A 23585-nucleotide genomic window follows, 5' to 3' on the forward strand; every position below is an offset into this window, starting at 1 on the left:
AATTTTAATGCATGTAATGCACAAGCCTTCTAATGTAGTTATTACAGTATATACAAAAAGTCCATAGACAGCACTCTAAGCAACCAGGAAAAACTTATTACTAACATGTAACTTTGTTATCTAATGCTAGATAGATATTTGTTAGCAATCTGAAGACTGTAGTATAAAACTTAGACAATATAACTGTCTATTACTGTTTTGTTTCAGTATATTTGTTTTTACAGCCATTCTGATGAAAATCTGCTTGATATGTTTCTGCAGCAGAGAGTATAAATGCATCACATGATGCTGTAGTCAGACTATGTTAAGTTGGTATTTTTGTGTAAAAGGAAGGAAGCAGAGAGAAGAAGTTAAATAGTCTTTGTTTCCTTCACAGTTCTTTGGTATCTGCTGTGCTGCTGCTTCACTCTCTCTCTTTACAGAAAGTTGTAGAAGTTTTCAGACGTGTCACTGCTGGATGTGAGGATGGGAGCCACTTTGCTCTGTGAGCTGGGCCTATTCTGTGAGTACATCACTGACTTCTATTGTTTGATTCATACTGATCCATAAACATGTTTTAGTAAGAAGAACAGAGCATCAGTCATTTGTACCATTTCAGGTCATGTGATCAGAGGACTGGATTAGATTTTAGTGCACTGACTTAGATCAGAGTGGAGCTGGTTTAGTTTATCTAAGAAAGTATTGTTCCTCAATCAGTGATAATTTGATGCTTTTTACATCATAATATAGAATGTAACCAATCATAGTAGACACTATTGAAACACATAAGGAAAGTTATTAAAGCCAGTGCTAGATTTAAACAGCATTTAAATGCAGACTAATAGAAGTCTCCTTCCTACTCTTTACTAAACAAAACTTGCTTCCTAAAAGAAGATTAGAGCTCGTCCAGCCATAAATGGAGATGTAAAAAAAAACCTCCCAGTAGGCAGGTTTAAATGTAGAAGACATATAAATTATGAAATATGTCAATGTTGATCAACAAATACCACCTTCTAGACAAATTCTTGTTGACAGAAGTGACCCACTGCAATTTGTCAATGACATCAATTTTTGAGATTTTTTTCTAATATACAAAGTAAATACTGGGGAGATAATTTCCCTTTTGGAACCCAGTCTTTCATCGGCTGCCCAAAGATGATGGATTGTACCATTTCAGGTCATGTGATCAGAGGACTCTCATGTTTGTTACCAACATGGTTGTTTGTAGACTGGATTAGATTTTAGTGCACTGACTCAGATCATAGTAGACATTGAAAAACTCCAAGTGTTTGAAGAAGCTTGGTAAGAAAGCGACTGCACTTTAAACCCAAGTGGGATTGTTCCTTAAGAAGGTCATTAATGTCAAGGCTCAATGGGCTGAGAATAGAGATTGAGCTCAAGTGCAGAACCAAAACCGGAGGCTGAATGGCTTTTAACAAAGTTTTATTTTACAGGTGTCTTAAACAGAGAAGGCTGAGCAAAAGCTAAATGAAACAGGTGTTGTGAGAAGGGCCAGAGCACAAGCTGAATCAGGTCACAGGAATAGCAGGGGCAGGCACAGGGCAATGAAAGCTATGGAGAACAGGAACACTGAAATAGAAGAGATAATAATCAGAGTAGTCCGCAGAATAGTGAAGGAATCCAAGATTCAAAGTTGAGTGGTCCTACGTGGTTGCAGGTGGAGATTAGCTGGAGGAGGAGGTGAACTAGATCCGGGTAAGTACAGAGTGCGATGTGGGTGTGCAGGGAGGCAGGCAGGTATGGATGGCAATTTGCGAGAATGAGCTTTACCAGCAGCAGTAGACTAGAATCCTGAGGCGTGATTATGGTGAGAGTTGGAAAGATGTATCCAGGCGCTGATACGGTAGGCAGGGAGGAGCGAGGAGGGCTCCACCCAGGTGAGGAGGGCCGATGCTGTGGAAAATTAGTCAGACTCACCCAGATCATGACAATTAACTCACTATTGATCATGTGCCTCAAGAAATGAGCTAAATCATTACCAACAATGTTTTATTTATGTTACATCTGAGTGTCTTTAGTTTGATAATGTCTGAAGTTTCTGTCTCTATTGTAGTGCTCTGTACACTCCTCTGCACTGGAAATGCTCAAGGTGACTGAACAGTTTTTCCTTTTTCTGTTGCTTCTTTTTTATTTAGTAAATATTATTCTCAAGCTGTATGACTCTAATGCAGATTCTATTTGTGTTTCTTGTTATTTATTTATCACTGTATTTTCATTTTGTGGGAATATAAAGTATTATCAATCAATCAACATTTTGCCTTGAGCATTAAATGCATGCTTCAGATTGTTAATTGTCTGTTTGTGTTGGATTCTAGTTGCTGTGCTAACTATTGAACCCAAGTGGTCCAGTTATTTCATTGGAGAGTTTGTTACCTTCAAATGTGACATGAATTACGGAAAAGACACTAACTGGTACTACACTATCAACAAGGATGGTCTAGAGTATGTCCGCGACAGCGAATACAAACTCCACAGATTGAAAATTAGCTCTACAGGTGACAGTGGTAAATACCAGTGCTCTGGCAGGTGGAAGTGGTCACATTATACAAAGATTAGTAGTGCTGTCTTTATAACTGTATTAGGTAAGTCCTCAGTGATTAATAATGTGATGATTCATGTTAAAATGCTCATGTGAATTATATAAAAATGCGTGTTTAATAAATGTTTCATTTAAACTATTTTATTTCTGGTGTATTGAAACTTTAAACTTTAACCATGACCATTGCATTTATACCTTACATTGTTCATAGTAGACACTACAACCAAAATACTCAGACAATATGTTTTTTTTGTTTTTTTTTGTGATTACAACATGTGCATGTTTTAATGTATTACAAGAATAACTGTGAATGTACAGTGGCCCCTAGAGACAAAACACGCACAAATTCCAAAACACATGCAAACTCAAATTTTGTACGTGTTTTGGATTTTGTAAGTGTTTTGGCGTTTGCATGTGTTTTGTCTCTAGGGGCCACCGTATGAATGAAATTCAATTTAAATAATGAAAAAAAGAAACATCAAAAGCTCCATAAAATTTAAGGTGTTGATGTTTCTGTTGTCTAAATGTGAAACCAGGCAGATCCCTCTGAACCCATCAGTGTGTTTGTTTCAACAGTGAACTGCATTAGTTTACATTCAGTGTGACTTCTTCAGGCCAAAGAATGGACAAACATTTATACTGTGTTTATTTAGAGATCTACAACCTGAATTACCTGACTAACCTCAAAATTGTAGCTCTCTCACCATGTTAGCAAAAACTAAAATTATCTTAAACTGTAGGGAAAATTTTTTAAATTTAAGTTAGGATTAGGACTCTTTAACTTTATTGTCATTACACATGTATAAATACAGGGTAAGGAAATACAGTTCAGAGTGCAAGAGTAGTAAGTGTTAAAAAGTAAGAGCAATTATATACAGAAAAGTTAAGCAAATATACAGATATAGAGAGCAAAAATACAGATGTACTACAGGCAAATGTACAGATATACTGATATATACAGATAAGGGTAGAATAAATAAATGGTGGGATAGTTATGAACAGATTATATACAGAGAGACCAAATATACGGATGACCTACATATGCGCTACATATGTTGCCGGTTCGAGCCCCAGCTTGGACTGTCTCAGTTGTTGTGTCCTTGGGCAAGACACTTCACTCGTTGCCTACTGGTGGTGGTCAGAGGGCCCGGTGGTGCCAGTGTCCGCCAGCCTTGCCTCTGTCAGTGCGCCCCAGGGTGGCTGTGGCTACAATGTAGCTTGCCACAGCAGCACCTGAGCCTGAAAGCTCTTGATTTGTCACTTGTGTGTGAATGGGTGGATGACTGGATGCTTTGGGGTCCTTAGGGACTAGTAAAGCGCTATACAAATACAGGCCATTTACCATTTACATGTGGTAAACAGATCTACAGAGTGCTATGAATATATTCATAGTAGTGGAAGCATAGCACTCTGAGCAGACTGTGAACAGTGTACGCACTATACCAGAGACTATACTATGTCAGCATCCTAAACTATAGCAGTAAGCATATGGTGAATGTTGAGAATGAATGACAGTCATGATCATGGTCACTGGGGGTGGGGGTAAAGGGGATGTGGATGGAAAGGCTCAGCAGGGGACTGAGTTCAGTAATGTGACAGCTGTGGGGAAGAAGCTGTTCATAAACCTGCTGGTTTTAGGGTGTAGGGTCCTGTAGCCTCTTCCAGAGGGGAGGAGCTGGAAGAGTTTATTGGCAGGATGAGAGGAGACCCTGAGAATGATGCGTGCTCGGCATATCTCCTCTTGGAAGTTGGAATTTAAATAAAATGAAAACATATTTTAAAATGTTGTTCAATGGCTGTGTGTTTTCTTTTCTTCATTTTTCTATCAGTGTATAAACCCAGGGCCACACTGACAGTAGGAACAACAATCATACCAGTAGGGGGCAGTGTGACACTGACCTGCTCTGTGCAGAGCTCTGATGGATGGAAATATGAGTGGTTCAGACGAACCCAAAGAACCTCTGAAGTTCAAGTCAGAGATCAACAAAACAGAGATATCAGAGTATCTCAAGGAGGAATCTACAGCTGCAGAGGAACAAGAGGAAACCCAGTTTACTACACTGATAAAAGTGATGATGTCACCATTGAGAAAACCAGTGAGTTCAGTCATTTAGTTTGAAATATACATTCACTCATGATTATCAAACATACAAAGTGAAGTTTTCTGTGTTGATTTCATGTTTCTATTTGTATCTCAACTGTTAATATGTGTAAACAGTTTCCAATAAAGTTGTTGTAAAACAACAACCCAACTGGCCTCAGATATTCAGAGGTGAGACGATCACTCTGACATGTGAGGTGCAGGAAGGAGGTGAAACCACTGAGTGGGAGTATGAATGGAGAGGACCCAGGACACCCACACAGTGGACACACAATAATGATGTGACATTCAGAGTTTCTGAGTCCAGCAGTGGAGACTACATGTGTAAGAGTCGACGCAGAGATGACTCATATTCTTCAACAGAGTGGAGTGAAGCCTTCACATTGTCAAGTAAGTGTTACGAAACAGTTTCACCCCAGTTCTTTTTTATTCCTCGGGCATCCAGAGACGGCACTGGAACTCAGTAGTCATTTTCACAAAACCTATTCATCTTCAGTTAAGCATGCATTTTCTAGAAGGGGAGACGTGCAAGGCCAGTGTCCCTCTGCAGATCTTCCACTCCTTTGTTTGTTACAGTCAGCTTTATAGAAGTGACCCCATCATAAAACCCCCATGGTGTGTTGCAAACTCTGTGTTTGTGTGTGTATGTGCGAGCACGTGAGTGCCTGTCTGTGCACCTACCCGTGTGTCTATGTTAGTGCACGTGAGTGACTATATGCATTTACCTGTGTGTATGTGTGAGTGCTAAATCTGTATAAATACATCTAATTAAAACCTGTTATTATTACAGCAGCACCTGAGCCTGAAAGCTCTTCATTTGTCACTCCTTTGATCGTTGGACTCGTCTGTGGAGTTTTACTGATTCTTCTTCTTCTGCTGCTGTTGTGTTGCTTCAAACACTCAAAGGGTGAGACCATTATCCATCTGATACTAAACTGAATATGATGTAAATAATGAAAATCACAGATGTATCCTGAATGTTCCATGTACTATTTCTGCACCACAACAGGTTACAATAAAAAAAATGTAACTGTCTTTTCTTACAGATTCATTCTTTATCAGGTTGGTTAAAATCTTTCTTCTCCAGTACTAGAACTACATCCTGTGTTTCATATTAAACCTACAGGTTTACTACTTTTGTTTGTTTTTTATTTTATTTTATTTTTTTTTTGTTTGTTTTGTTCTACCAGGACTCGGAGCACAAATCAGAGCTCTGCAATGAACCACGTGATCAAGGATGAAGCTCAACACAGTCGACATGCTTCTACTCTTCAAGGTCAGCCTGATCCATGACAAGTTTTGTTGTTGTTGTTGTATTTATTAATTTATTTACTGACAATTTTTAAACTCCAAGTCCAATATATCTGTTTTAGTTTGCTGATTTAGAAGATGATCAAATCCATATAAGAATTTCAATTTTTAATCTAACATTGGCTTGTTTTTGTAGGTGATGCTTGTGTTTATGAAACAATCAAAGACCACGATGACACACAAAATGGTAAAGTAGATACAGTAGCATAGAAGTATGTAGACTGTGTGATTATTAATGTTTATACATGGAAGTATAAGAAATCAGCTGCACACAGATAAGAAAACAAAGAGGTTAGACACTTGCTCTTTCCAGTGTAACACAGGGTCAGTTCAACTTTAAGGACATCAATCTGTCCAGGGCTGGACTGGGACAAAAAATCAGCCCGGGCATTTTGACTAGAGACCGGCCCACCAGGTATTATAGGAAAAACCATAAATCCTTTGAATGAAAACAAACGCTGTTGTCACAGTGATGTACACTGTCTTGTTGGTATATATGTATCAGTCTAATAAACTTAAACCTACACCATCCTCCCTATTCTGGTATTCTAAACAGTACCCGAAAGTAGACTGCTTGGTCGAGTTAACCTCCTGAACTATCTACAACACGTGGTGAAAACCTGAAATTAAAACAGAGAAGACTAGAGGTGAGACATGATCATTACCGATTACCGATGACAGATTTCGATATATTTTCATAAACCATTCATTTGCCACATCAATAAACAGCATGGCAGGGCAAAATATTTTTTCTAACATGGCAACCTTTAAAAAGTGAAAGGAGATAGAAAGACAGGTGAGAAAGAATAAAACTTCATTGACTTTTTGATGGCATTTTACACACAGTACTGGTACAGAATCTAGAAAATGTGGGAAAATACTGGCATCATATACAGTACTTAGCTACTTCTGAAGAAATTATGATGGGACCCTGAAAAAATTACTATGTACAATAATGGATTTCTATACATTTTACATCAGATGAAAACGTTTGTTGTAAGATTCATATAATTATTTGTTAAAAGTGAGACATTTTAAATGAGAATAAGAAAGTATTTCTTTGTGCCCCCCTTTCCCTGTTAATGCCCTACCTGGCCCCTGGCAACACTTTGCTAGACCCGCCCCTGCACAGTTACCAGCTGTCAGCTACGTGAAAAGGATGCTGGTGTTATTTCTCTCAGAAACAGTTCATAACTTCCCTTCAACTCATTCATGTCACCTAAAAGGTAAACCTGTTTCTCCATCACGCTCTGATGATTCAGTAAGGACATCTCCTGGTTTCATCTGCATGTTTCCCTCTCACCAGATAACCAAACCGATATCATGACCAGCAGCTTTACAGCTGTGGCTCCAGCAAACATCAGCTGATACTAGAAATTAATATTAAATAAATTCTAACAACAGCTGATCAAGCTTAAACGTGCTGCTGTTGTTTAACGCGACATCCGCTGGTTTCCTCTTTCTGGCGCAAAGTGGGCGATAAACAAACAAGAGAGAAAAGCCGATCAGCTGATCATTGATCAGTTTCATGATTGAAGTAGAAACAGAAGGGGAGAGAATGAGAGGAGAAGAGGCAGCTGTGCAGCGTAAAGACGCAGAATAACTCCAGCTTTGTGTCTTTTTCATTGTAGCAGTTTGTCCCAGCCAAGTCCGGGACAAACTGTGTTCCTTTTCACCTCAGTACCAAACGCACAATATTTTCTCTGAATGCGGGACGATTCCGTTTTTTACGGGACGGTTGGAAACTCTAATAACTAACCTTATAAATAAAATAAGATAAAACAAGTTCAACATCAATAATATCACAGCACCCGCCCAGCAGTATATAAACTCCGTCATGCTAGCTAATACACAGTACGAGTTATTGTAACTGACTGTAAAAAGTCAGCATAACGAAAATAAACTCCACCTAAACTTGGTTTATATCTGACCCAGATAGACTGCAGGTCATAACTTCTTACCTGAAGTTCAGTTCACCGCCTCGGGTCTCTGCTCCTCCTGCCTTTCCGTCATCCACCTGCCAGCGTGTTGCATCTGCTGGCCTCCACCACTTGCTAATGTTACTGAATCTGTGGAAGCTCCGCAATAGCCACCACCAAACAATTGAGTTATTTTTACACATCTCCCAGCATCTGGCCAATCCACCACCTTTCAGTATTTATACCGTTACGAGGAAAAAACGAAAAAACAAACAAAAAACAAAACCCATCGGCCAATAAAAACGAAAAATCACCATCGGCCCACCGGGCAAATGCCCGGTATGCCCGATTGCCAGTCCAGCTATGAATCTGTCCTATCACGAAACGTAGACCATTGTGAATCTGTTTTATGAATCCATCTCATTCCTCCTCACTGATTGTTTTCTAGTTTTGCTTTTTGCAGGTGTTACTGTCACTACTAACAGTATGAGACAACCAGTAATCAACCTCATGTCTTCATTTTTTAAACCCATTGCTTATATGCTTTTTTTTTTTGCTTGGTTGTTTTTACATTTCAGAGATTATTATTTTTTCTTTTTTTTGGTATAGTTTTTATTTTTAATTTAACTACGTCGACTGAGATATATATATATGTAATGAAAATTAACACACTTCTGATCATCTGTCCGTCCTCTTTCAGATTACAGTGTGTTGTATGCACAGGTCTCCCACGATAGAGCTAAAACCAAGAAAGACAACAGTGAGTAAAGTAATATAATACGTACCTTTTTTTCTTGTTTTTACTTAGCAAGCAATCATCATTGACTACATCATTATTTCATCATTTTAAGAGGGTTATGATGATATCAGTTAGATATCATTGTATTATAGAGTCACTGACCTTAATAACCAGGGTGGAGGAGTGTTGAAGTGATCTGACACTGAAATGAGATTTAACAGCAGGAAAGAAAGAAACAGGTTTTCAAACATGACAGTAACAGGTTGTCATAAAATCTCACCTTCAATAGAGCTTCAAAACCTCCATCAGTCAGTTCCTGTGATGAGTTACTGTAGGTGTTAACTGACAGAAAATATAAAGGAAATTAAAGCCACTCAAGTTTTTTAATGCTGCTCATCTGTCCATCCTCTTTTAGATGACAGCCTGTTGTACGCACAGGTCTATTACACTAAAGCAAAACCTAAGAGACACAAAGGTAAGTAATGTAATAAAATAAGTACCTTATTTCTTTTGCTTTGGGTTTTACACAAGAAGGAAACTGTATAAATAAGTCAAGTTGTCACTTTGAACAAAGAGGTGCTTGAAATCACATTTGACAAATCATTTCTTTATTTGCAGGGAAACCAGCTCCTGCAGCAGCTGATGAAACAGTTTATTCCGAAGTTAAATCACAAACAGCTCTAGGTAACTGTGCAGAAATAAAATAGCTTACATGTTGTGATTTGTTGCTGTAACGATGAACTCAAGTACTCGAGTTTTTAAGGAAGTAAATTTAGTTCTAAATCACCTTTAACGACTGAATTATGCTGCATCGTTTCTTTCAGAGTAATAACAAGATCTGCAAAACCAACTGGATCAGTGACAAAACTGTGTTAATTCCATTAGAATTAAAGAGATCATTGGAGAAAATGATATTATGCACTGTTTTGTAAAACAAATAAAGTCAAACAAACTTTCTTTCATCATAATAGCACCAACTGATGATCTGGCTTTGAGATCAGGATGCTTTTTAGACATGAATTTTCACTGAACTGTAAGTGTTTTTTACATCTAGATTGCTCAATAAATAAATTACAAATAAAAAAATAAAAATAAACAACAATTGAAAATCATCAACCTACAGAGAGCTAAATGCAAAGACACATCAAAGTGACCAAATATTGCAGCAGGTTAGTCTGTTTGGTCAAATGTTCATTGCACCAACTCAAAATGATATTAAGTAGTCCGTTTGGCTTCCATGGTAAATGGTAAATGGCCTGTATTTGCATAGCACTTTACTTAGTCCCTAAGGACCCCAAAGCGCTTTACATTATCCAGTCATCCACCCATTCACACACATATTCACACACTGGTGATGGCAAGCTACATTGCAGCCACAGCTGCCCTGGGGCGCACTGACAGAGGCCTCCATGTGCTTGTGTGCATGCCTGACAATGTTGGAGCATACGAATAATGAGACAATGGTGTCCTGGGGATCTCCTCTCAGATCTGGACCAGGGCATCTGAGCTCCTGGACAGTCTGAGCTGCAGCATGGCAGCTTCAGATGGAGAGAAGCATGATGTCCCAGTTGGATTTTGGTCCGGCGAGTGTGGGGACCAATCAGTGGTATCAATTCCTTAATCCTCCAGGAACTGCCTGCATACTCTCAACACATAAGGGTGGTCATTATCATACCAGGAGGAACCCAGGACCCACAGCACAATAGAGTCTGACAATGGGTGACAGACTCTTGAGCATGCACTGAATTGGCATCCTAGAGGAGTTGGACATCCTCTACAACCTCTGTAGCATCCAGGGATTGTCTCACCCTGCCAGTAACGATGATGACCCTAGCCAAATGCAAAAATAGTGAAAAAAATAGTCAGAAGAGATGAGGAGGGAAAAAAATGTCAGTGACCTCTACCTGTGAAACAATTCCTGTTTGGGGGGTCGTTTCATTGTTGCCCCTGTAGTGTACCTAGTGTTAACTGCATTTTCTGCTACTTCATCGAGCAGAGACGTTTGAGTGATCTGATGTTTTACTCTGATTAAAAATAATTCCTTTAACTTTTTTTTGAGCAGTGCATATTTACAGACGTTTCCTGTGTTGTTTCTAAAATCATTTGATGTGTATTATAAGCATACATGTTTCTCTTCCCCTGGATGAATTAAGCATCTCTTGACATTTTTCTATAAAGTTGCTTTTCTTCTTTTAACAGCTTTAGGAAAATATCAACTTTAAATGTTATTTTAAGTAAGCTGCTTGGAGAGCTGCAATTGTGTTATATGAATATGTGTTTCCTATAAGATATTTAATCTCAAATATTTTTACATCTACAGTCTTGTTTGTTGAAAAACAATTTAAAGTTGTTTGCACACTTGGTCTTGTTTCTGCGCTTCATTGCTCTAGACAGATCTAATTCACACCTGACTGATATTATCCACATGTTTTATTTTCTGTCAGTGTCAGACTTAGTTCTTCCTCCCAGCTGTTACCAGGTGCTTGTTTAAAGCGGACTTTTTATTTCAAGGTGATTATCTTATAAAATAAAGCATTTTGAGGCAGCTATTATTGTGAATTGTTGATAAATAAACCAAATTGATTCAAATTGACTTGAATGCTTGTGTTCTAAAATGGTAAAGTAAGTAAAGTGGTATCACATCATACATGGCTCAGAGTGGGGAATGTTCATAAACCCCACAGCTGTACATGGAAAGAGAAGGACAGAAATAAAAACTTTATGTACAGTCTGACTACAGGATTTACTCTACTCTTACAAATAGGAGCCTAGATATTCAGAGGTACCAACAAATACACAGATTACTATCTTGCAACTGCTGATGCCTTGGGTGTTGATGAGGGTACTTGTTCATCAAACACACTCAGTGATACAGTATTTATTTATTTGTTTGTTCATTTGTTCAGTTTTACAACAAATACATCATCTGGTTATTCTATGAATATAGAAAGATTGTCTCATTCTTGGCTGTAAAAAAAAGGAGCAGGATTGTGAAAGTGTTTAGACAGCAGATATGATGATTCAAAGTTAATAGATAAAACACTAAGGGTACATTCTGTATCAGGTTGGTAAATCACTCTTTTCTTGTCTTCAGTGAACAAACACTATGTAACACATTCATTGTAACTTGAACCTGTTTAAAACCTCAGACCAGCCCAGTCTCAGGAAACCAGTCAGACTGCTGCTACAGTTCAAACTATGAGCCAGGATGAAAATCAGCAGCAAATATATTCCTCTCTTCTTCACGGTCAGCCACACACCTGTTACAAAATAAGAGCATTTATAGCTGAACATTTCTATACTCATGTTCACAGTTATAATATAGCTGCAAGTTTACTGCACACAGAGTGATTATTTTGTCATTGTCTTGATTCTCACTGACCCAAAGGTGACATGAACGTCTATGAGTCATGTAGACCTCCTGAAAACACTGGTACAGTATAAGATATTTCTTTGGGTTTTTTTAAATTTATTTTTTTATTAAAGATTAGATTGAAATCGTACTTTTACTGAGAAATAAAAATTAAAATAGTGCAATTGTCCTCATTTTAGGTGGACGGACAGATGACTACAGAAATATCTCTCTTCAGCTCAGAAGTGTTGGACAGAGAAGTGAGTACAAAAAATATGAAAATACAAAACAGATTTTGAAATATAAAAGCAAATATATCATGCAGCCAAAAGCATGTGCACTTCTGAAATCATACCTCTAAATATATATAACATTATGAGCTTCAATAAATAAAATGTAATTTGCATACAGTACTGTTTAAATTTTAAAGGCCCCTCAGAGACGTGATACCCACATACATTTTCTGTGTTAATGTTACAGGAAAGCGTGATGATCCAGAGGAAACCTCTGACTACCATAATGTAGATCCAAACTCAGCTACAGGTACAAATATTAACTGTAGCAAATATTTTGTTTCAGGGACAAAATATGTATCACACATATGTGTTGGGCTACATGTGTGTTAACTTCAAGGGAGCTTTAATGAAATGTCCTAATAATGAAAATCATCTTTAGCCCTTTTAAAAACACGTCTTCAGTATCATTAAACCTGTTCTTTAGTTAGTTTTACTTTATTCTGTTTTCATTTATTTCATTTTATTTATTTACTTACTTTTGAAGGTCCCTAAAGAGAGGCACAGCATCAACAAAACAAGAGAAGGTGGACCACAACATGAAAAACAAACAAACAACAACAAAAAAAAACATTAATTCGTAAACTTTTAAACATCAACATTTTTACAGCTGCTGGATATTAATGATTCTGTGGGCAAGAGTTGTTAAAACCAGGTTAAGAAGAGAGGTGACAGTCAGTGATATGGCAGCATATGGCTTCATGCTGAGAAAGAAGTATAAGGAAGGTCAGAGGGAGCTTCACTGTGTCTTTGTGGATCTAGAGAAAGGATATGGTGCCAAGAGTGTGGGGTACTGCATGAGGATGTCAGGAGCAGCAGAGAAGTATGTGAAGGTGGAGGAGGACATGTATGAGGACAGTGAGACAGCAGTGTCAGTGAGGTGTGTGGTTGTAATTTAAGTTCAACCTCGGGGTGAGATTACATCAGGAATCAGCTCTAAGCCCAGCTCTTGTTTGCAGGGGTGATGGACAGGATGACAGATGAGGTCATGCAGGAGTCTCTGTGGATTATGGTGTTTGCAAACAACATTGTGATGTGTCGTGAGAGTAGGGAGCAGGTGGAAGAGAGGCTGGAGAGGAGGACGCATGCACCGGAGAGAAGAGGAATGAAATTCAGTAGAAGCAAGACAGAACACATGTGTATGAATAGGAGACAGGTTTAACAGTGACGCTGCACAAGGAGTAGAGGAAGTGAAGGTGGATAAGTTCAACTGAGAGCTCCAAAGAGAGCGAGGAAGGCCAAAGATAAGAGTCACAGATGTGGTGAAGTGGACAGTGCATGAGAGGGGAAGAAGAGAGTGCAGCAAGGGTGGGTAAAGAGTGGGCAGGGGTGATTTGTGACAGAAGGACAGCAGTGAGAGTGATAGGGAAGGTTTGCAAGACTGCACGACATTTTGTTTATAAATGATCAATTAATAAATGTTGATCGTTTGGTTGTACCTCATGTTACTTTTCTTGTCAGTTGTTTGTTTTCTTGCCAGCTTTTGCATAATTGTGTAAATGTTCACAGTATGTTTCAGAGTTTAATATCAAACTAAAGGGAAATTACCAAGACACTTCCAACTCTAACAATACTAAGCTCCTAAGTATCGTAATTGTACTGGTGATCATGTGACATGATCACCAGTATAAACATGCTCATGAGTATCATGATGAGTAATTCTGTGTGTAAATATATAAGAAACATATAAAAATGAGCAAGTTTGAATTTTGTAGAAGTGTTTTAATATGAATATATTGTATATATATAATTATAAAGTGTATTAAGTAGTTTTTCACATTGAACTGTATCCCATTTTTCTCATTATTTTAATCGCTTTTCTACTAAAATAATAAATATTAAATTACTTAAATGCTGTTGTAGGAAGCTCCATTTCTTGCACTACTCACTCTATCACAGTAACATTTTAAACATTTCTGTATTTCCAACCTTTATTTTTCAGTCTTGGTGACTTAAGTACTTGAGCTTATAATTATGCTTTGTGTTTGATTTGACTCATTAGATTATGACACAAGATGTGAAGTATTTTCTCAAGCCGGGTGCTCGGCTGTATGCTGACTCACACAGGTGGTCCTCCTGGGGTACAATATATCTACCTTCCTCCATCATATCTCCTTGCGGTCTTCCTTTTCTAGTCAGAGTTCCATTTAAAGTTCCTACTCTCTTCTCCAAACTCTTGTCTTTCCTCTCTTGCTGTCCTCAACACACCACCTCTCCCTCCCCTTCCTTTGTCTATGGAAAACAGTAGCACAGTTTCTACTGGCACCTTGTTGGCTTGCAGCACCAGAGGAGGCCCCAACCTATATGACATGGAAATCACATTATTTATGATGCACGTGTTTGATTTGTCAAATATTTTATATTAGACCAGTGGTTCTCAAACTTTTCACAATGAGTACCACCTCATAAAATATATGGTTCTTGAAGTACCACCCTTATGACCGACATTAAAGTACAGTAGTATAGGCCTATTTAACACCATATACATTTACATGAGACAAATTTATTTGTTATATGAATATGTTTATTTTAACTGTCATAAACAGGATGTGAAAAGTAATAATAAGAAGAAGAACTGTACTGCATTAAAACATTCACAGCAGGTGGGATATCCGGTCTTTAAGTGATGACGTATGAACCCTTCTTCCACGTCAAAACTGCATTTATTAAGGCTTTGTGTTTTTAACATGTTTTAATGCTTTGTATCTTGTTCTATTTAATTGGAACAAGCCCCTAAATTCAGTCCCTGATCACTGTCGACCTCTCTCGGTTTTCATTACCACTATTCATTTTAAAGCTCAGTTTTTAAAACCTTACGATGTAACTACAGCCCAGCCCATACAGCAGTATATTAATGACTAACCTCATATTGTGGATGGATTATCTCAGTTGTTCTCCTGATTATAGTTTGGTCGGTTTACAGCATCCTGCCATGCAATTACATTTGTCGCTAACCTTCAGGAACGCTCACGTTAACTTTCATTGAGTGGAAAAATGTTATCGTTCATCCTCCAGCTTCACTGTTTATGTTATGCTAACATAGCTGTGGTGCTAGCCACCACTTCAGTAACCCTACAAACGCCACTGCTGTTTAGTTTTCTGTCTTCATTTATGTTAAAAGTGATAGCAGAGCTGTATGTTTTAGATTTTGCTGTGGCAGTTAAGCGAAGCATTGCCAGGAATTATTGAAACTCAGTGTAAAAGCACAAGATGGTGATGTGGTACCACGTGACACAGATTATGCACAGCTTTATATCAGCTGTGTAAAAAGACACAGATCTGATTCAGGTCATTAAGTCCCCAAAACAACTAACATTAAGATATAATTTCGTTTGTGACAGAAGTAATCAAAACCATCTGACAGTTTCCACAGGAAAACAAAATAAAAAGAAACTAAAAGCACCCAGCCCTGGACACTGAGAACGACCAATGCATCAGCGGGTGAGGTTCTGAGAGAGGTGGTCTAAGATCTGAGCTAACACACAGTCACAAACATGCATTCCCACCCTCATGCACACATATACTTGCACACACATGGAGACGCACAGAAATGAACACAGTACACACACATGTATGTGGTCAGCAAAACAGCTGTAAAATCTGGATTTATTCCAATTGTTCTCAGTACAAACAGTATATAGAAGAGACACATGGTATTTTAATCAAATGGGTTTTGGATTTCAATAAAAGTGTTCTGTCATTTGTAGCTCACTGTGCTTCACTGTGCTTTATAACTAAATAATTATGTCCTGTAGTTTGAACAGCTTCCTGTTTTAAATTTCGCCAATTTTTTTTTTTTTTTTTTTAAATTTCAGCAGCATTTCCCTTTGAACCTTTTGAACTGGTGGACCAGTGGTAAGTGCTAAAAAACTAAAACAAAACAAATCAAAAAATCTTTAGGATTACAACAGTTGCAGCTACTTTTATGGGCACAGCGATAAGCTGAAAGAGTGGGCAGGAATTCACCTCGTGTTCACTTCTGGTTAAGGACTCAATTTCTGTTTTGCTTCAGCTAACTCTTTTCCTAAGGATGAATTTATGAAAAACTACAACTGAACTATAAAAGAGTTCATGTTTGTGGGAGACTTTACATTAATGAAGCTCAGCTTAAAATCAAAAGGGAAGTATTTTTAGTCATAGTTTTAACTCTTGCATGAAAAAGTGCAGGATTACCAACAGCTGCTGTGTTTGGTAATGATTTTGTGTGCTGGTGATTAGTGTGCACCAGCAGTTTATGACTCTTGGCAGCAGAGGTAGCCTACTGGTTGATCACATCGATGGCAGGAGGGAAATATAAGTCTAATCTCTTGCTTGCTAATATTTTTTTTTATCTTTGCAGTTATACCTCTATGTCAGTTTGAACCCATCTAATATATGTATTTTTTTTAGACTTCAAATGTAGAGTTACCTCAATGACCCAACAGCAAACCCTTGTGAGGGTAATTATTTTTTGGTGATAAAGTTCCTACCAAACAAAGCTAGCAAGCAAAGATGAGACACTTGTGTGATGCTAGTAATGGTTTATGACAAAGTGAATTTCACATGTCAGCATACAGTGCATTCAGTCTTTATATGGTGTGTGTGTGCATTTACTTTGCCTTATGGTAGACACTCTGAATAATGGCTGATTTAGATTTCTCTGGTGAATCTTCGTAAAGCCTATGATGTAACCTACATAAGTTGGCAGCATTTATGGTTGTGTGTGGTACATTATCTGTTCCTGTCCTGGTGTTTTATATGTGGCAGGAATCATGATGGAAACAAACAATCTTTATAGGGATCTTTATTTCCCTTTTTTTGTTCGTTTGAATCCTAGGATTCTACTTTTTTTTCAAGTTTGCATTTCCAAAGACAAACGTCTGTTCTTCCAGTTTTTATGTACCTATTTGGATGTGAGGATGGGAGCCACTTTGCTCTGTGAGCTGGGCCTATTCTGTGAGTACATCACTGACTTCTATTGTTTGATTCATACTGATCCATAAACATGTTTTAGTAAGAAGAACAGAGCATCAGTCATTTGTACCATTTCAGGTCATGTGATCAGAGGACTCTCATGTTTGTTACCAACATGGTTGTTTGTAGACTGGATTAGATTTTAGTGCACTGACTCAGATCAGAGTGGAGCTGGTTTAGTTTATCTAAGAAAGCTTTGTTTCTCCATCAGTGATAATTTGATGTATATAAATCATAGTAGACACTGGTACAACCACAAGTGTTTGATTTATGAGATATTTGAGTGTCTACGGTGCTTTGACAAAAGGTGACTTGGCTTCTTTAAGTTTTGTGAAGATGTTTCACCTCTCATCTGAGAATTTTCTGCAGTTCTGAAACCAAAAGATAGAGAATGCAAATCCTAAAAACCCTAGTGGTGTTACTTACTGTCTGCCACCTACAATGCAGTTTTGAAAATCCTTCAATCCCTACTCCCATCTTGTGTCAGGTGACCTCAGTAGGACACATGGATAGAGTGAAGCTAGGTCTCAAAATAATTTTGAAACCTTGAAGGTCTTTGGTACTCTGGGGGGCTGCAAATGGGCCACTTCTCCCAGATCCATCTCAGTCTGTCTGTTATTGTGGCTCCCCACCCTCATTATCAAGCACAATTTGTGACTGAGACACATACACAGTCAGACTCGGCCACCCCTCTCACACGCACACACACACACACACACACACACACACACACACACACACACACCACATTAAGATTGTTTATTAATGTATCTGTATACATATAATGTAATAACTGAAATAACACAAATAGATATAAAGTAATAAACAGATAAACATATGAACCAGAGGAGCCTGTAGAAAATTCATAGCTGACCTTGGAGAGGCAAAATGTGTTTGACAGAAAAATGTATTTAGATTGTAATTCTGATTGCAAAGACTTTCAGACAGGACAGGATTTTAAAAATTAAAAAAGTCAAACCTCTGGTGACAATGACACATAGTGTTTTTCCCACCTTGGCTCATGTGATGAGGCACACGATCAATATTGAGTTAACAGCCTTCTTAAGGGATTCCACCATTAGGGTTTAAATACTTGGGATTCTCCACCATTTGGTTTTAGAACTGAAGAAGCTTCTCAGCAGAGACATGAAACACCTTCAGGAAACTTAAAGAATTCCAATCAGTTTCTCACCAAGCTCCTTAGACACTCAAATATGGCATAAATACACTACCATGACCTGTATGATTGACAACCTACACAGACATATGTGAGTGTCTTTAGTTTGATAATGTCTGAAGTTTCTGTCTGTATTGTAGTGCTCTGTACGCTTCTCTGCACTGGACACGCTCAAGGTGACTGAAGAGTTTTACTTTTTTATTTATTCAGTAAAGATTCATCTTAACTACTGTTTCAGTCTTAATCACTTCACATTTTTGTTTTTATTTAATTATTCATCACCATATTTATAATTTTATGAATATAAACACAGTTTGTGCCTTGAATAGTAATTTTGTTAACTTTGTGGTTGTGTTGGATTCTAGATGCTGTGCTATCTATTGAACCCAACTGGTCCAGTTTTTTCATTGGAGAGTTTGTTATCTTCAAATGTGACATGAACAGTGTTGGTCAAGTTACTTGAAAAAAGTAATCAGTTACTAATTACTGATTACTTCCCCCAAAAAGTAATCCCGTTACTTTACTGATTACTTATTTTCAAAAGTAATTAATTACTTAGTTACTTAGTTACTTTTTAAAAACACAATTTACAACCTGAATAGGTGATAAAGCGATAGATCTTTCAGCCCAATTCTACTTTTTCTGCATAATCCATCATACAAAATGTAATCAAATGGAAAAGTCTCTTTTTAAAACTTGTTTTATTAGTTTTAATCTTTTAACTTTATGCATCAAGCAAAAATTAAATTATATGCAACATTCTCTGACTGGAAGAAATTTGTTTAACATTTAAACCTATTTTCTGCACATTCCAGCACATAAAATAAAATATTTTTCCTACGGGAAAGTAACGGTAATCTAATTACCGTTTTTGCAATAGTAATCCCTTACATTACTCGTTACTTGAAAAAAGTAATCAGATTACAGTAACGCGCCCATCTCTGGACATGAATGAAGAAAAAGGCACTGACTGGGAATACCAAATCAAGAAGGATGGTCAAGAATTTCTGTCCTACAGGTCAAAAAAAGACCACAAATTATAAAATACATCTACAGGTCACAGTGGTGAATATCAGTGCTCTGGCAGCAGGGTGAGCTCGCGTGACACAAAGAACAGTAATACTGTCTCTATAACTGTATTAGCTAAGTCTTCAGTGACTGACAGCATAAATGTATGATCTGTATTCAAATACTCAACTGAATTATAAAATGTAGTACATTTAATTAAATTTGTCATTGAAACTTGAGCTTTAACCACGACCACTGTAAAGTCAGTGCGTCAATACTGACAGACTTGGCAATTTGTCATTAGTATGTGTGTTTTAAAACAGCAATCATGGATGAAGTGACATTTAATTACATTTCTAAAAAAAAAAAAAGAAGAAGCTTCATAAAGTTTAAAGTGATGATGTTTCTGTTATCTAAACCAAAAAACTAGGAAGATCCCTTTTAACCCATCATCGTGTTTCCTTCAACAGTGAACTGCATTAGTTTACATTAACTGTGACATCTACAGGCCAGAGGATGAAAAAAAAAAATAAATGTGGTTATTTAGAGATCAACAAATATAAATATAAATATTAACTGTTTTTAATGTTCTTATGTTGTTAGAATGAATCACACATATTTTTTTCTTCCTTTTTCATAACAGCAGATAAACCCAGGGCCACACTGACAGCAGGAACAACAATCATACCAGTAGGGGGCAGTGTGACACTGACCTGCTCTGTGCAGAGCTCTGATGGATGGAAATATGAGTGGTTCAGACGAACCCAAAAAACCTCTGAAGTTCAAATCAGAGATCAACAAAACAGAGATATCAGAGTATCTCAAGGAGGAATCTACAGCTGCAGAGGAACAAGAGGAAACCCAGTTTACTACACTGATATAAGTGATGATGTCACCATTGAGAAAACCTGTGAGTTCAGTCATTTAGTTTGAAATATACATTCACTCATGATTATCAAACATACAATGTTAAGTTTTCTGTGTTGATTTCATGTTTCTATTTGTATCTCAACTGTTAATATGTGTAAACAGTTTCCAATAAAGTTGTTGTAAAACAACCCAACTGGCCTCAGATATTCAGAGGTGAGACGATCACTCTGACATGTGAGGTGCAGGAAGGAGGTGAAACCACTGAGTGGGAGTATGAATGGAGAGGACCCAGGACACCCACACAGTGGACACACAATAATGATGTGACATTCAGAGTTTCTGAGTTCAGCAGTGGAGACTACATGTGTAAGAGTCGACGCAGAGATGACTCATATTCTTCAACAGAGTGGAGTGAAGCCTTCACATTGTCAGGATCAAGTAAGTCATGTTTGCTGTGTGATCTCCATTTGACAAATGTCATAATGGTCAGCACAGGATGAATTCAATGGTCTACAAAGTATGTTCCATTGTTAGTCAGACAAAGAGCTGCAGCTGATAGTAGCCTCATTGTAGACAGTTTGTCACCACTTTGTGTCATCAACTTTCAGCTGGTATAGAGACGCCAATGCTGACCTGCTGCTCCATCACCTGAGGACAATAATGACAAAAAAACATAAACAGAAAATTGGTGGAAAAATTAGGTGAAAAAATTATTTTTGCAAACAAACACTGAAGTCATTTCTGTGGGAATAGAAAGTGGACAGAATGTGTGGGCTGAACCTGCCAATCATTCATGAGCTACCTGTGTTGTTCATGGTGTGTGCTTGTGGTGTGTTTATGCACTTGCTCTGCACCTATGGAAAGGGGCTGAACCTATCAGTTGTAGATGTCCGTACCCCAGCAAATAAATACATAAAGAGTAATGGGTACTGTCGGAACTTAAATGATGAACAGATGATGAGCAGATTTATTGTAACAATCCAAAGAGATGTAGTATATTAGCCATATTATATTTGCCATTATTTAGAGATAATAAGATTTTAATCAAAATATGTTGTTGGGTTAAAGACCTTTGCTCAAGTTACAATATTAATAGGAAACACTATAAGTAACATGGACAAAAGAAACCTTTAAATAGTCTTACACATTGGGGCTGAGTGATTGTGTACATCAGAACAAGCATGAACAGCATAATTGTTTTTTTTCTTTAATTACTGGTTGTCTTTGTGATTGATAGAGCTAAAAGAAGTAATGCAATGTTTTGCTTGTTCAGTTGCATTACTATTGGATGAGGCATCCTAGAGAGAGAGTGACTTTGTGGTATCAATCAACATTTTTAGTGACTGACTTTGTGGTTTGTTTTGCCAACCGAGGTGAACTGTGTGAAGATTTTTCTTCTTTCTTTGTCATGAAATGGATGCTTTAAACACTTTATTTAAGAACTTTGCATGAGCAGTGGTGGATAAATTAATACATTTTGTTGTAGAGTTGAACAGTGATGTGGGTTTTTTTTCTGATCATTTATGAAAGCATGAAATTAAAAGTCTCATAGTTAAAGTTTTCCTATTTCAAATTTTTCTGTGCAGCTACATGATTTGGGAATTATAAACTTCCATTAGTAAGACGTTCCTTGTCTTTTCATGAGTCTTCTGTTGTGGTAATAAGAAGGAATCATGCAGAATAAGCACAAGAACTATTTTATAAATCCAGAGAAGAATCATAATGAAACAGTAAATCTAAATAAACACTAAAAGAATAAAATGCGTTGTAGGCCTCTGTCAGAGTAGTCATACGATTTCAGTTTGGTCTTATTCCTGCCTACATGTTGTTGGAAACTGGAGAGGAGGTATACAAGAGCTAACATTAATGCAGACAACATCAGCGCAGCGTGATCTTAACCTGTGTGTGGTGTATATATTCATATAATTCTTTTCTGTCTTTGTTTAAACTCAACAGCAGATCAACCAAAGGCCCAAATAACTTCTGACACGAGAGACCTTCCAGTAGAGGGCAGTGTGACCCTGAACTGCTCTGTGAACGCATCATCATCATCATCTGGATGGAAATACTACTGGTACAGAGATGAGAACTCGTCTAAACCTCTGACCACACAAGATGCAGTTTTCCACTCAAATGGACAAATCAGTGTCTCACAGGAAGGACTCTACAGGTGCAGAGGAGGAAGAGGAAACCCAGTTTACTACACAGAGGACAGCCAGTCAGTCAGGATTGATCACAGGGGTGAGTTTTTTTATTCTTCTAGGAACCCAAAATGTGATAGATAAGATAATTATCAGATGTGAGATCCATGGAGAAGACGCTGAGTGTGTCTTCTCCATGGATGCAAAACATCCAAAGAAAAATAACTTCAGGAAGTTAAATATGCTTTTTAAACCCATGATGGAGTCTACAGGTGTAAAGGGAGAGCGCAGACAAGTGTTCAACAGATTGGAGTGATCACTTCAATTTGTCACTATTCATTATGTTCTTTATACAAAATTTAGAATACATGAAGACATGAATCTAATTCTATGCTCGCCCATTATCTACCATTATCTATCATTACTAATAAAAATTCACACTGTCTGTAGACAAACGTAATTGTTCTTCTGAGCTGAAACATTTTTAGGCTGTTTATTAGCACATAGCCAGCTTTACAGTATAAATACAAAGTGATGAAAAGAAATACAAACTTTTGTCTCTGTAAAACTGACATTATGTTTTTGAATGAGTAAACTATTCACACAATAGATCACCACCACCTGAATCAAAATATGCTGTTGGGTTAAAGATCTCTGCTCAAGTTACAATATGAACAGGAATGACTATAAATAACATGGATAAAAGAAATGTTTAAATGGTCTTACAGATTGGGGCTGAGTGGTTGTGTACATTTGTTCAAGCTTGAACAGCTCCAGATTAGAAGCTTTCTCATATGATTATCTATAGAAATGACAAACTAATCAAAATAATATGACATATAAGTGATGAACAGGTAATATGATATTCAGAAGTTTCTTTTGTATCACTATTTAGACAAATAATCACCACAGAGAAGGATGACAGTAAAGCAAATTAAATATTTTTCAGTTATTATTAGGAATAGTAATATTGTAAGTAGTATTTATGTTTTAAAATGTTCCCATGTAAATTATGTTGATAATCTGTATAAATACATCTAATTAAAACCTGTTATTATTACAGCAGCACCTGAGCCTGAAAGCTCTTCATTTCTCACTCCTTTGATCGTTGGACTCGTTTGTGGAGTTTTACTGATTCTTCTTCTGCTGCTGTTGTGTCGCTTCAAACAGTCAAAGGGTGAG

General features: G+C 37.4%; 1 protein-coding gene and 1 long non-coding RNA gene across 2 annotated transcripts in view; both read left to right on the forward strand.

Annotated features, from left to right (window-relative positions):
• The window catches only part of LOC120433554 (platelet endothelial cell adhesion molecule-like), a 94495-nt gene that overhangs the window by 50592 nt on the left and 20318 nt on the right, over positions 1 to 23585 (forward strand). The window contains exons 12-15 of the mRNA XM_039599898.1: positions 5431 to 5547; positions 5687 to 5702; positions 5831 to 5916; positions 6088 to 6138. Of these exons, the coding sequence (XP_039455832.1) occupies positions 5431 to 5547; positions 5687 to 5702; positions 5831 to 5916; positions 6088 to 6138 (270 nt within the window). The remainder of the gene's footprint in view (positions 1 to 5430; positions 5548 to 5686; positions 5703 to 5830; positions 5917 to 6087; positions 6139 to 23585) is intronic.
• Positions 6566 to 9239, forward strand: LOC116309437. The gene is made up of 4 exons (XR_005612437.1): positions 6566 to 6598; positions 8571 to 8630; positions 9025 to 9084; positions 9228 to 9239. It is a non-coding gene; the product is annotated as an uncharacterized LOC116309437 (long non-coding RNA).

The sequence above is a fragment of the Oreochromis aureus genome, linkage group 3 (assembly GCF_013358895.1).
Source record: "Oreochromis aureus strain Israel breed Guangdong linkage group 3, ZZ_aureus, whole genome shotgun sequence".
Classification (NCBI taxonomy): Eukaryota; Metazoa; Chordata; class Actinopteri; order Cichliformes; family Cichlidae; genus Oreochromis; species Oreochromis aureus.